At 51.4% G+C, this 14,310-nt stretch overlaps 1 protein-coding gene across 6 annotated transcripts; it reads right to left on the bottom strand.

The window, feature by feature from the left end:
• Window positions 1-695: 695 nt before the first annotated feature.
• il1rap (interleukin 1 receptor accessory protein) lies at window positions 696-13,202 on the bottom strand. 6 transcript variants are annotated; one of them, XM_086177549.1, is made up of 12 exons: window positions 12,816-13,202; window positions 11,205-11,284; window positions 10,583-10,778; window positions 10,361-10,444; window positions 6,676-6,883; window positions 6,107-6,275; window positions 5,969-6,034; window positions 5,541-5,667; window positions 5,136-5,284; window positions 4,922-5,065; window positions 4,262-4,405; window positions 696-2,219 (listed from the first exon to the last, which is right to left on the bottom strand). In XM_086177549.1, coding segments are annotated over exons 1-12 (1,998 nt in total). In that variant the 5' UTR covers window positions 12,818-13,202; the 3' UTR covers window positions 696-1,590. The 6 variants fall into 6 exon arrangements, with proteins under 6 accessions (XP_086033675.1, XP_086033686.1, XP_086033700.1 ...); XM_086177560.1 differs by having other exon boundaries at window positions 5,969-6,031; XM_086177574.1 differs by having other exon boundaries at window positions 10,526-10,778; window positions 12,816-13,201.
• Between the last annotated feature and the right edge of the window lie 1,108 nt (window positions 13,203-14,310).

Genomic DNA, 14,310 nt, shown 5'->3' with positions numbered 1-14,310 from the left:
TCTGAAATGTCCTGGAGGTTGGAGAACCCCTACACTTTGCGGGGGGCCAGGTGAGCTGGGTCACGTTGGCGGTCCAAGGCCGGTTGGGGGGGCAGCTGGTGGTGCTGGGGGGTGCAGGGGCCAGGGGGGGAGGAGGACTGGCAGCTCAGGTTCCTGTGGAACCGGTCCAACCACCTACTTCCCTGGAACAAAACGAACCCTCTGTCTCCCTGGAGACCCTTCCCGTCCCACCCCCTCGGGCCAGGGTGGGGCGGCTCCTTCTCTAAGGGAAGGGCTGGTCTTCGGGGGATCCCCCGAGGAGCGGGGGGGGGGGGTCAGGACCCGTGGCGACGAGCTGGGCCAGTGGTCTGTTTAATGACGAGCCACTGCAGATGTTGGACAGATTGGAGCTCTGGCCCCCCGGAATGTGAATGCAACAGTGCCCAGGCTCACGGACCCACAGGCTCTGAGGACCTGGCCATGAAACCCTACCCTTCTCCTCTGGACTTCAGGACCTTCTCGCAGAACCCTGCAGCTCAGCTTTCGGCCCAGCTGAAGGTCCCTGCCGCCTTCCGCCTGGTTCACCCGCTCAGGTTTCTGGATGGGTCAAAAGGTCACCTGGGCTCTGGTCTGAGTCTCAGAGCAGCAAACGTCTGAGTGCACGTTTGGCCTGTGGCCGACAGAGCAGGGGTGACAAGATGAGATGAAGACAAACTCAGGGATGAAAGAGTTTATTTCAAGCTAACAAGTAAAGAACTGGCCTGGAAACTAGAAGGAGCCCGCAGACCCCTCAGAGGAACCCCTAGAAGAACCCTCCGAGGAACCCCTGGGGGCCCCCAGACCCCCCAGCACCTTTAAAACCCCCCAGACCTCCATGTCTCCAAAGACCCAGAGTTCCAAATATCAAAAAGGAGACCCAGAGAAGCATCATGGACCATTTCCATGGTAACCACCTGTCCATTCTCTTAATGTTTACAGAGCCTTAATGAGATTCTGAGAGGATGGATGAACACACATCTACTGAATAACTGCTTTTCAACTATTAACACACACACGGTGGATGGAGGGCCTGTCTCCTTCTCATTATGGCCTGGAGACAAAAGTGAACCTTTAACTCTTCAAATAAAATTATTTTCTCAAAACCTTACAAACATGTGCGAACGAGATGAACTCTGGACCTTCACACAACCACCTATGGAAAAACCCGAAAGGTCCTGAGGGTGAAGCGTAGCGGCCCGGCCAATAGGGCAACAGCGCCGCTGTGTGGCTACACACAAAACTGGAGCATCATCTGAATGGATTTGACATGAAGCTGAGCTGATCTCAACCAGCAGTGGACCTGCTCTGTCCAGCTCCCAGAGTCTGAAGCAGGAGCAGACAGACTTCACAACAGTACACCTAAGGAGCCCGCTCTTCACTGTTTCTCGGACAGATATCCCACCTGTTGCAGCAGGACACCTGTCTTGTGGACGGACGCTGCGAGGTGAATCACCTTCCACTGAAGCCTGAGGATGTTTTACAGCCGATGTCCGAGAACAGAAACCTTCTTAGGCTTTGTAGTTTAAAGCTGGATAAAAGGAGTGTGGTTTGTCCCTGTCCAGGAGCCAATGGTCAGCTGTCCATCTGGCATGCAGGAAGGGCAGATTCTGTCAGGACTGGAGGTGTGATGGTGGTGGAGCCAGCGGGAGGGGTGTGATCTCTAAGCTCCACCCCTCTAGCATCCACTCGGCGGCAGACCCCTGTGCAGCGGGAGCAAATCCTAATATTGGGCTGCCAGGCCTCTGTGCCCTTTGACCACGGCCCAGCCCTGCCCCTCCCGGCAGGCGGAGCATACACGCCCCCACGGCTCCGATTGGTTGCGTCCCTGCAAGGGGCAGGGCTGGCCACATCGGAGTGGGAGGAGGCAGAGTCAATGAGCCTGTGGCCCAGGGCCAGTGGGCGGATGGGGAGTGCCAGCCGCAGACGCAGCCAGAACCGCGAGTGCCGCGGCTCCGAGCGACTCCCGCGCCATGTCACCGTGGCGACGGCTGCCTGTCGTAGCTGCGCTGCTTCAGCGGCTGCCTGCTTGCCGACAGAGCAACGCACCACTGTCACGATGGAGGCCCTGCGGCCGCGGTGAAGGTATAGGCCCAGACGGCACTCCAGGAGGCTGAAGCTCTTCTCCACCAGGAAGTCTGGACCCAGGACGAAGAGCAGTCGCTGGCTGCGCAGCATGGAGAGGACAATGGTTTCCGGAAGATCTGATGGAGGAGAAGGTCACACCATCAGATACTGGCCGTCTATACTGGTGAACAACAGAGGGACTGAGAAGGAGGTCAGCTGAAAGGAGGCGGGGGGCTTCCTGTCCACCCGCCCCAGCTGCTTCCGGATGGTTGAGGGACGACCCGCCTCAGTGTTTTGATCCAACACAACCAGACAACCAGAAGGTCAACCACCAAAAGATCCATTAGACTGAGGAGCAGCTGGTTTCCAAACAGGAAGTGCACTAGGCTACTGACCCCCACATCAGTACCCAGGACTGAGCACTCATACGGAGTACTGATGGAAAGAGTTATTCTCACGTCAGTGCAGAAGGTCTCATCTCAGGAGATAATGATGGAGAAGAAGATGATGATGATGATAAGTATGAACACCAGTGGAGGGGGGGGGGGAGGGGGGGGCTGTGCCCGACCACCTTGCAGGGGTTCCACAAACCAAGAACCTGCTGTGGGTGAAGAACCCAGCAGCCCAGGTTCTGCGGTGACCTCCTGGAGCCTGAGGAGGTACTGACATCACCTGAACTGAGATGAAGCAATGAAGGGATAAGAATGTGAATGAATGGAGGGAGTCTGATTAAATAGCATGAAATGGTTTTATGAAAATAGTGATATGTTTGAACATCAGTGGTCATATCCTCCAAACGTCTCCTGTGGCATAAATACACAATAGTTACAACGGCTGCTATTACAAGGGAACAATGAGGTACTTAAAGGGTTAAAACTTCAAGAACGGAATTCCAATCAATGCGTCACCTTCTCCAGGGGCTTCAGTCTACAGTGTGTGTACAATAATTAAGACAAGTGAATATTTTGACCGTATTGTTATTTTGTCCATAATTTCCAACTCCAAGCTGTATAAATTTGAATGCTTATTGGATTTAATTCATATCAAGTGATTTGTATTTGTGTAACCAGGGACTGTGTGGCCTGAGGAGATGAATACCCTACATCAAGGTGTGCATAATTATCAGTCCGATGCCTCCCCTACGGAAAAATGGGCCAAAAAAGAGATTTAACTGACTTTGAAAAGTCAAAAATTATAAAAAGTGTTTCAGAGGGATACAGTACTCTTGAAATATCTCAGATATTGGGGCGTAATCACAGAACCATCAAACATTTTGTTGCAAATAGTCAACAGGGTTGCAAGAAACACTGTCGAGAAGACACAAATTAACCTTCTCTCCCCGGAGGCTCTGGCATCTTCAGCATTAACAGCGTCCGACCTCTGACTCGGACTCAGGGCCCCGTCTGCAAGATGCACACCCCCCTTAACTGTGCGCAACAGTCCGCAGGCGAACCTCAAAGAATCCAGTGAAGGTTCTATAGGTCCTTGACGCCACCACCAATCTTGTGGTCAGCACCGTCATGGACACACAGCTTGGCCTCCTCCCGGTCCAGCCTCCTCAGTGGGAGCTCCAGTCTTAGCTTCTTCCAGAAGCGGGAGGTCAGCTCTTTGGACTTGTCCCCCCGCCAGCACACCTTCACCAGGGCCAGGCGGGCCCTCCTCAGCTCCCTCGCCCAGTCCTGCCTGCGCAGCCTCTTGTACTGGACCAGGATGACCCTCAGGTGCCCCCCCAGAATGCCGTCCACACCCGCCTTCAGCTCCAGCAGCGCCTGAGAGTCCTGGCAAAAGTAGCCCGGACCCACCACCACCACCAGCCGACGGCTGCGGGACACGAAGCTCAGGGTCTCATCAGTGATAGCTGAGGGTAGAGGCATTGAGGAAGAGACTTTGAGGGATTGTTTGGGGCTGAGATGGAGGAGGAACAGAAGAAGGAAGAGGAGGAGCAGAAGAAGCAGCCTCCTGCCTGCAGCAAGAGTTCAGTCAGATAGGAGAACCAGAGGAACCCTGAGGATCTATTCACCCGGCAGACCTCAGTGGAACAGAGCTCATTTAGAATCTATTGAGATTCACTTTGTGTTTGCTTTTAACAAAATCATACAGTGTATTGTGGCTACGGTGTACTGCTGGACAAGTGTGTACTGTGGGTACAGTGTGTACTGCAGTACCAGTGTGTACTCACTCCCCCCCGGCAGACTGTCGCGGTCGAAGATGCAGACGGAGTATCCAAAGTCGTTCTCCAGAACCCTACGGAGAGTCGACAGAACAAACTGCTCCTCCTCGCTGTTCCTCGCGTAGGAGATGTACACGTCATACTCCTTATTATCTATCACACACACACACACACACACACACACACACACACACACACACACACACACACACACACACACACACACACACACACACACACACACACACACACACACACACACACACACACACACACACACGCGTTAGACACGTGGGCAGAGGAGAGCCGAGACGTCACTTCCTTCCACACATTCTCGTCATGGAGCTCCCTTGGTTCTTTCCTGAGAACAGAGCCGCAGTTATGGTGCCAGAGACAGGTCTACCTCAAGGTTCCTCAGGTAGGCAGAGAACCTTGAAGGAACCCAAACAAAGCCCTCACTGTTACTAAACATTCAGTGAAGTTTCAGCATGTGAACCACTTTCAGAAGTGAAAGCTAACCTTCCACCTCAATGGGGTGCTTCTTTCTTCTGTCTTGATGGGTTCTAAAACCATTTATCGAATATTCTCAAACCTGCAGAGGAGAGTTGTCATGCTCCCAGCAGGCAGTGGTGCTGAGGTTTTTCTCTAGAAGTTCGGCGCACCGCTAACCTGTGTGCCGCTCGTCAGTGCCGAACCAGGAGCGGTAGAGGAGCTGGAGCTCCAGTCGGAAGATGTGGTAGACCACAAAGAGCAGCAGCATGAGGGCCAGGGTGACGCCCAGGCCGCAGCCCAGCTCCACCGTCAGAGGAGATACTGATGGTCAAAGAACATGAGCTATCAGGATCAGGAAGCGTGGGCAGGGGCTCCAGATCTCCAGCCTCACCTTCTTCCCTCAGCGGGAACCGGCGGGTTTGGTTTCCCTTCTCATTCTGCATGGAGCAGTTGTACTCCCTCCTCAGGTCCTCAGCCTGGATATTCTGGATCAGCAGCAAGCTCTCCTTGATCTGACTCTCCTTGTGTTCAAACACGTTCCTACACAGGAGGACAGCACACAGGAACCATCTCAGAGAAGATCCATCTCCAATATACCTCCAGAACCTAGACCCTGCACTCGGGACCAGAGGGTGCGATGGTCATTATAGAAGCAAACATCTGCTCTACTGGTTCCACAGAACCTTCCAGCTCCGGGTGCCTGATCTGGCCTTCACCAAGAGGCGTGGGACCCCGTCCCGACCCCCGAGTTCTGATGGTCAGACCGGATCCCTCTCTGGAGCTGCCATCTTTGTACCTGACTGTCTCGGAGATGCGCTGGTTGGCCAGCTGCTCCACCCTCTTCCCATCGATGGACCACCAGATGTGCTGTGGAGATTCCAGGTGGGGGAACGCTCCTTTGCAGACCAGCTTGACGTTGGTGTCTGCAAGGCAGAGTGGAGAAGCCAAAAGTCAACAGCCACCTCTGATAAAGTTCTCCTGGTTTTAGAACTCGTAACCAAGAGAACAGCCCAGAGAACATGGCCTTGGAACAAAGACGTAGACCAGACCCAAGGTGTCAACCATCTGCGTGAATCACGGCTAAAGGGAATACATGTTCGGGAGAAGTGTTCTGTTGGAGCTTCCAAGGTAGATCTTGGTACGGTGGTCTCTCTGAACTCTCTCCGGACCTCTGGAGGATTCTGTTGTAGGACATCGGGAGGGTTCTGCTGCCAGTGGACTCACCCAGCCTGACGAAATGGACGTCGTCCTCTTGGGGCTGGATGATGCGTGGCTTGTAGGCAGGGACTGCTGGGAGGAAACACAAGGCTGAGTCCAGGCGGTGGTGGTGGCTTCACTTACTCTGACGTCAGGGTTCCTTACGGACGCTAATGACACTGAAGGTCCGGGTGAAGTTAAAGGAGCGGCCCAACTTCCTGAAGCTGATGGTGCAGTAGTAGGAACCATCGAACTCCTCATACATGCTGTGGATCTCCAGGTGGGTTCCAATCTGTTCATAGTCGTGGTTGAATCGGGGAAAGGGCAGACATCCCTGGAGGAACATTCAAGTCATGAGAAGAAGCTCTGGCCTCAGAAGTTCAAGGTAGCCATGCTCTTCAGGAACATTCAAGGCTGCTCCTCCTCCTTAAACCCATGTCATTTCAGTAGCTTCAGGGAAACGTAAAGGGATTTCCAGAACAAATAACTTTAGCTCCTGTTTTCCAGGACACTTTCCAGGTTTTTCAGCTTTTCCTGAGACCGGCCACATGGACCAGTTTCCCAAAGACAGAAAAAGGCATTGAGCCACCAAATCCTCCCGACATCTACTAGGAAGATAACCCTGCAAGTATCTTTTCCCTCTTCATGCTAAATCAAACACCGTCTGCGGAGAGAACTGAACCCTATCTCTGCATGCAGCGACAACAGTTTGAACTCTTTGTAAGTCTCCTTACGTGGTACCAGGTGACACTGAGTGGCGCATCAGAGATCCTCTCGGCGTCATGCAGGCCCGGGCACTCCAGGATCTTATCCTTTTGTAACAGGATGAGCTGACGGGGTGCTGCCACGGCAGCTGCTGGCTCACAGGACAACCGCCGTGCAGTCTCGTTGTGGTGCAGCACCTTCAGCCGCGTGGCCATCTTACTGCAGGACGACTTGTTTCTGGAAGACAGAGCAGATGCGAGCACCTGCAGCAGAGCATTCTGGGAGTCGGATGTCCGGACATATGGTTCCAACGGTCATGACCTTGGACGAGAACATTTACTCCTCTGAGCGACAAGGACTTCCCGTCAAAGCCAAATACTTTGTTCAGGAGTATTCTGAACAGGTGTACATGAGGGAGCGTCTTCCACAGGCTCCTTCAGACTTGTCTTCATGTAACAAATAATCATTTTGGTCCTTTTCACATGTTCGCATTCAGCTCTGGTGCACGGAGCTCTGCTAGCTGGGCAGCGAGAACGTCTGACGTCAAAGGACCAAAGAGAGGAACCAGGAAGTGACCGCTGACCCAGATCAGATAGCTCTAGAGCAGCGTCGGCTGCTTGTGGACGATGAAGATGTTGATGAAGCTCACTTCCTGCCTCCTGATTCAATCTGTTTGCAGATCTATTTGCAGTATTTACAGTATGGCAGTACTTCATCTTCATGGTATTTGGGCTGTGTATAGGCTGATATGTTAGGCTGACTGTATCCTTTACTTTAGTTGGTACAGCTGTTGTTGTTGTTTGTTTGTCAGTGAAATTTGAGTTTCAGTCAGGTGATGACACCTGGCTGGGCAATCAGTGAGGCCACACCCCACAGCCTTTGTGTAACCAATTGCTGTGGGCCGGGTTCAGCATGTGGCACCGTTCCTATATAAAGAAATCTTAACAGCGTCAGCTGTTTCAGTGTCAGCTCGTGTGAAGACGGACAAATGTAAAGACGGGCAACTCTACCTGTGCAACTCCACCGAAGCAACTTCTCCGATGATGCACATACTTATTTTACTTCTGACCTACGCTCACAATGTGTTTCCAGAAAATACCTGTAATCTACAAGAGACGCAGGCCTTATTGCCGCAACCACCAACGCAGAAACCTATCCAACCTCCGGTCACTGCAATCTCACACCACTGCAAACACCAGCTCAACACTGTTGGGCTATGGAACTGGTGTGAACAAAGCAGACTTTATCTCTGCTCACGCCAGTAGACTCTCTCTAGACCTGCTGGCATTAACTGAAACCTGGCTGAAACTGGATAACACAGCAACAACAGCAGCCCTATCCACCACCCACTCCTCCTCACATACCCCCCGTATAATGCAGCGAGGGGGGGGAACAGGAATCCTAATTCACAACCAATGGACCTACGCCCCCTTGCTGCCAAACTATGAATACAGCTAGTTTGAATACCATGCCATCAGGGTAACTGCTCCAATCAAGTTATCTGTAATTATAGTGTACAGACCACCTGGGCCACTAGGTGCCATGGTGGATGAACTGGACTTAATTATCTCCTCCATCCCAGATCTGGACTGTCCCCTACTCATCCTTGGTGACTTCAACATACACCTAAACAAGCCATATGCCAGCGACTTTAAAGACATGATGAATGCTTTTGACCTTCATCTTGCCAGCTGCTCCCCAACACACAAAAACGGAAATGGACTTGACCTGATTTTCGCTAAGAACTGTGAGGTGAATGATGTGAAGATAACACCGCTGCATGTTTCTGACCACTTCTTCATTAATTTCACAATCACTCTACCACAGTCACCAGCCAGCACTCCACCCGTGGTCACATATAGACGGAATCTCCGCAGACTGTCTATCACAGACTTTGCATCGGCAGTTACTTCTGCCTTGCCACCCCCCAGCACACTGTCTTCATTAGATGTAGATATTACAACAGAGTCGCTCAGCTCCACACTGAGCTCCTGCCTGGACAACATGTGCCCTCTATCCACCAAGCTTGCACTCTCTACCCAGCCTCGACCATGGCTGACGGAACCCATCCGCGCTCTGCGTTCTACCCTAAGAGCAGCAGAAAGAAAGTGGCACAAAACTGGCAACCCATCAGATCTCAAAAACCTGCAATCTCTACTAGCGTCCTTTGCCACCTCTGTGACAACTGCCAAGAAGGCCTACTACAACGAAAAGATCAGCAACACTACAGACTCTAGGAAATTGTTATCTACTTTTAAATCACTGCTTAACCCTCCCCCCCCTCCTGCTGCTACAGATCTTACCCCAGACAACTTCGCCACCTTCCTCAGAAGCAACAACAAGACTAGCATCATCTCTCTCAACCTTCAAGAAAAAGGTAAAAACGTTTCTCTTTCAGGACTTTTTACTGCGCTGATGCCCCAGATCAGGTTGGCAGCAAGTTAGGCTATGCAGTGTGTGTGTACGTTTGTGTGTCTCTGTCCAAAAAAATAAATAAATAAAAAACCTCACTAACCCAAGCTTACTGTTCTGTATATTTCCTGTATATTTCCTGTGCATCGTGTATTTGCAAGTGTATTTGCAGTCCCTATGTCCTCTATTGTAAGTCGCTTTGGATAAAAGCGTCTGCCCAATGCAATGTAATGTGATGTAATGTAATCTCCAGCTCTCACTGGAGCAATTCACAAATCCAAGACTATGGTGCTCAACCTGAAACAGGAGGAATACCCACTCCGGGTCGGGGAAGAGGTCCTGCCCCTAGTTAAGGAGCTCAAGTATCTTGGGGTCTTGTTCACGGGTGAAGGAATGATGGAGCAGGAGATCGACAGGCGGATAGGTGGAGTGACTGCAGTGATGTGGACTCTGTACCGGTCTGTCATGATGAAGAGGGAGCTGCACCAGAAGGCGAAGCTCTCAATTTACTGGTTGATCAACGTTCCCACTGTCACCTATGAGCTGTGGGTACTGACCGAAAGATCACGGATACAAGTGGACGAAATAAGTTTTCTCTCCCCTATCTCCCTGAGAGATAGGGTGAGAAGTTCAGTCATCCAGGCTCAGAGTAGAGATGCTGCTCCTGCGCATAGAGAGGAGTCAGTGGAGGTGGCTCATCAAGGAACAGGGAAACAACAGTAAAGGAACAAAACCAGTCTTTGACAAAATAAAAGCCTGCACCAACGAGTCCAGGACTTCCAGAAGAAATCCGTCAGCCACCGGGTCTCACGGCTGACGGCAGCACCTCTTCAACAAGCTCTTCATCTGCAGAAACTCAGACACTGGACTGGTGAGAGATGACTACATGCTCCGAGTCCAGGACCTGACAAACTCAGCGGGTGATGAACCCAGACCAGGGATGGCTGCCCAGCAACAGGAAACAGAGGACCTAACCAGCAAACCCTTCAGCCAAGAGGTCTTACAAGAAGCCATGGTGGGCTTAAAACTGGAAGTCCAGGTTCTCACCCAGAGCCAAGGATCATCATCATGATGTGCGCAACCTCTGAGGTTCTGTGTGCAGCAGCAACACAGTGACCAACCCGAACCAGCACCAGACTTCGATTCAGCATAGTGATGCTCTCAACCTTTGACTCTTCAAAATAAAACCTTGCGACAGGAGGTCCAGGACCAAACCAGGAAACTACATGATTGCCAAGATCATGTAAGTTCCCCTCAGAGACCATCGAACAAGAATATTATGGTTCTGCTGGAGGTTCTTACCGGAGCAGGCAGATGTACTGCCCCGTGTCGCTGACGGAAGCCATGTGCAGCCACAGCCGATCTCTGTCTCTGCTGAAGCGCCAGCTGAAAAACAGTCAAAAAAATCGCAATCAGGAGGAATGTCCTTCTGCTGACATCCGGTCCACTGGATGCCGCCGACTCCACCTCTGCGCTGAAGGAGGTTCTGTCTTGTTGTATGGCAGAAGGTCAGCTCAGAGGTACCTCTTGGGGACAGGCTGCTCCATGTCCTGGCCTTCAGGGACCCAGTACCAGACCAGGTTGTGTCCGGAGCTCATCACCAAGGAGTAGTTGTAGACCGAGGAGTAGAAGAACAGAGGACAGGACAACCAGCCAGCTTCCGCCTCCAGGACCAAGACCGGCCCCGCCATGGACTCCCCCCAGTCATCACATGTGGTCTCTGGGGACACACGCAGGTTTATCCTCTCACTGACCCTCCAGCCTCAATGTCACCCTTTCATGAGGTTCTACTCAGGCTCTGGGATCTGCTGAGCAGTGGATTACTGTTGTGTGTGTGTCTGTATAATTGACCTGCCAGGTTTACCCTGCCCACACATGTTTCTATTAAAAGCCTCTCCAGTATCCCGCCCTTCCCCCATCCATCTACGCCAGTCCATCTCACACACACACGGTCACTGCCACCAGGAGTCTTTGCTGGTGTGCAGCCGGAGGGTTGAGCAAACGCTTGTCAGATGCAGAATGTTCTATTAAATGTTATTTTAAACAATAGCCTAGTTGACTCTAGTTCACCCCACCTCCCACCCTCGGCTGTCGACGCTTGGGTCTTGGGGGGGCAGGACTGAAGACGCTGCTGCTGGCAACCTACCTGGCAGCTTACTGGACATGCTGACAGCTGTGGTTGCCCAGGCAACCACTGCAGCGAGGAGGACAGAAGTGATGGAGAACCTGCAAACAGACAGGCACCATTAACTCTGTGGTGGGGTTTTTTGAGAACATGCTGGTAAAAGAATGCTCTGTGGGATCAGATCAGACACCACCGGGGCCCTCGGTCTCCTCAGCACACATTCAGTTCTTGTTTTCTCCAGCCTTGGAGCCACTTCCTGGTCAGACAGGAAGTGAGGTTCGACACCCACGGCAGCATAGAAGTAGCCTTTAGAACCTGACGGGTGAGAACCCATGTGGTTCTGGGTCCAGAGCCACCAGCAAAGAAGCAAGCGACTCCACCCTGGAGGAAGACAATCTCTGTGATGCCCTCAGGGGCGCATCCATCCCCTCGATAATCCTGAACACCAGAGGCAATAAATCACAGCATTGGAGATCTGGTCGTTAACGAAACCAGACAGACACATGGCGAGGATGACCTCTGGTCCACTTACCACTGCCATCTTCACACTCAATCACATGTGATTCACTCAGGCACTCGCTCACACATGCATGTGTGCAAGCACACACACACACTAATGTAACTCCTCTACATCCTGTATGAGCTCCTTCACTTACTGCCAGAGGACTGTGGCTTGCTGTTTTGGTTTCTGGAGTGAAGAAACATGTGGATATGAACAGGTGAGGTGAGCTGCTGAGGAGCCTGGAGGGGCGAGGGAGATGTTTTATGAGTCTGCACCAGGAAGAAGGTCGTCCCCGGAGGAGAACACAAACATAAATAACATCCTGACATGAAATATGAGTTCCCCATGCTGCAGTGAGGAGGAGGATGGAGGTGAGGAAGAACAGAGGGGTTGAGGAGGACGAAGGGAAGATGAAGGGAGGAGCAGTGAGGAAGAGAAGGAGGAAATATATCCCCTTCCACCAGTGGTCAGATTCAAGATTTTCAAGAGTTTGCTGCTGGACTTCTCAGCTTCACCAAAGGTTCTTCAGAGAAGAATGTGGTTCAGGACAGAAAAAAATTAAAAAGTCTGAGATTCAGAAAGGAAAGACCTTCCTGATAAAGAAGAAGAACTGCAGAGTGACCGTTTGTGCTGACAGATGCAGATTGAGGGACCAGATCATCAATAATCTGACGATCACAGCAGTTGACCACTCTTCTTCTCTGGGGAAAAACATCCTGATAAAGAGTCGGGTCACGTGGATAATTCATCAGTTATCTTATAATTTTAATTTATACTTAATAAAATTCGTCCTCTGCTTTTAACCTGACCACGAGCAGTTGGCTACCGTCCATCAACGCGAGAGGAGTAGTTAGGGGTTCAGTGTCTTGCTCAACCACACTCCGACACATTAAGAGGAGCCAGGAATCGAACCAGCAATGTTCGGTTCCAAAGACGAGCGCTCGAAGGAACTCCAACAGAACCTCCTCATGGGACAACCGGTCTGGTTGGATGATTTTGAGTGAATGGGTGGATGGGACTAACTCCTTCACCGGAAGCGATTGAACGCTAGAAAAATTGGGTTCCGATTACATCTACTCATAACCGTGGAGGAGCCGGCGCGTCTGGGCACAGAGGGAAGGGGGACTCACATCGACGGCTTGGGGGTCCGGTGCTCCAGTGTCTGGTCCGCTGGGAGCAGGAGATCCGGAGGTTCGGGATAAGGGTCTAATAAAGGTCTCTCCGTTTGCGGCTGGGCTCCGGTGATTGACGGCACGGCGTCACCCCTGGAAATACAGGGGAGGCACCGGTGGGGTCCCGGCTCGGTCTGCCGCTGTGGAAGTACCGTAAACTAGGAACAACCGACAGGGACCGTAAAACGCACGGACAGGCGGAAACCCTGCGCACACACCCAATGGAACGACGGTTACGAGCAGAGTGTGTGTGTGTGTGTGTGTGTGTGTGTCTTGGGAAGTACATTTTGTGTGTGTGTTCCGGTAGACGCTCCTCCCCGTGCGCTCATTGCGACATCGATCCGTGTGACGTCCCAGGAACACACAAACACACGCGGACGCGGCAGCACCACCTTGTGGACCCGGACGTGGTAAACACCCTTGGTAGTTTTTAAGGTTTGTTTGGACTTGGGGTCCTCAATACGTCGATCGCAACGGTAATACTGGTAGATTGTATGACATTAAAAACATAGATATCAGCCTATCATGCATCCCGTTATTTCATTGATAAGCCAGCCAGTCAGATGGCATCGGATTATTTTCTGATACTGAGGTCACTGCACATGCACAAAGAACTGCGCGAAATGCAGCAAAACTAACAAGCTATTCAGCAAGTTACCTCCAATTTTTAGCCCTCGGTTTTTTTCTCCCCTATAAAATGAGTAGGGAAGCTTGACCAAGTAAGAAGACGGAACTTATCACTGTCATACGGAATGGGAGGACTTTGTTTTCCACGATGACATTTTTGAAGTGCGTTTGCCTCATCTGCCGGTCTACCATCGCAATACCAAAGAAGGGTAATGTGGAGCGGCATTTTCCGACTGTTCATGTATAATATGACACGGACATCCCGCCGAAAAGTGAGTTGAGAAAGAGAAAGGTGAAGGAACTGGAATCCCAGTTGTTCGGACAGCAGTCACTTTTCACACAACATAATTCAAAAGCGGAAGCTGCGACCGAAGTATCGTTCCGGGTGAGTCATGTCATCGTTAATAAGACTGGCTGTAAGCAGCAACTGTCTGGACTATGCATCCCTGGCTGATTCAAGTCATCAGAGTGAACTTAGATAATGACAAAAAGTGTACATACTTATTCTGTGTTGTGCAGTATTGGTTCATGCGGTAATGCAAGGTACACCCACATACATTGTACATATAAAGAATGTTTTGCATTTTTGTTGTGGGTAGATCATTTTGACTGTCATTTTATAAGTAGCTCACATGCTGTAAAAGTGTGAGCTCCCCTGGTTTAGACCTTCACAGAATCCTCTCCTCTTCTCCACCGCTGTCCGGAGGCCAGGAGCCCAGTACCTCCTCTTCATTAGACCTCTGCTCATCCAAACGGCAAACACACACATGACTGCCTGCACCAGTAGCCCAAGCAACCAGGACATCCTAGATAAACACATTAGGGT

The sequence above is a fragment of the Fistularia commersonii genome, chromosome 3 (assembly GCF_037954325.1).
Source record: "Fistularia commersonii isolate RoL2024-O1a breed Wild chromosome 3, RoL_Fcom_v1.0, whole genome shotgun sequence".
NCBI classification, from domain to species: Eukaryota; Metazoa; Chordata; class Actinopteri; order Syngnathiformes; family Fistulariidae; genus Fistularia; species Fistularia commersonii.
This window is presented reverse-complemented; position numbering and strand designations above follow the sequence as displayed.

Bases quoted from the DNA above. Each gene is read 5' to 3' on its own strand.
- il1rap (XM_086177549.1), bottom strand. The intron at 10,779-11,204 runs GTAGGTTGCCAG...GTGTGTCCCCAG, and splicing joins CATGTCCAGTAAGCTGCCAG to AGACCACATGTGATGACTGG. The intron at 4,406-4,921 runs GTTAGCGGTGCG...TGTGTGTGATAG, and splicing joins CACTGACGAGCGGCACACAG to ATAATAAGGAGTATGACGTG.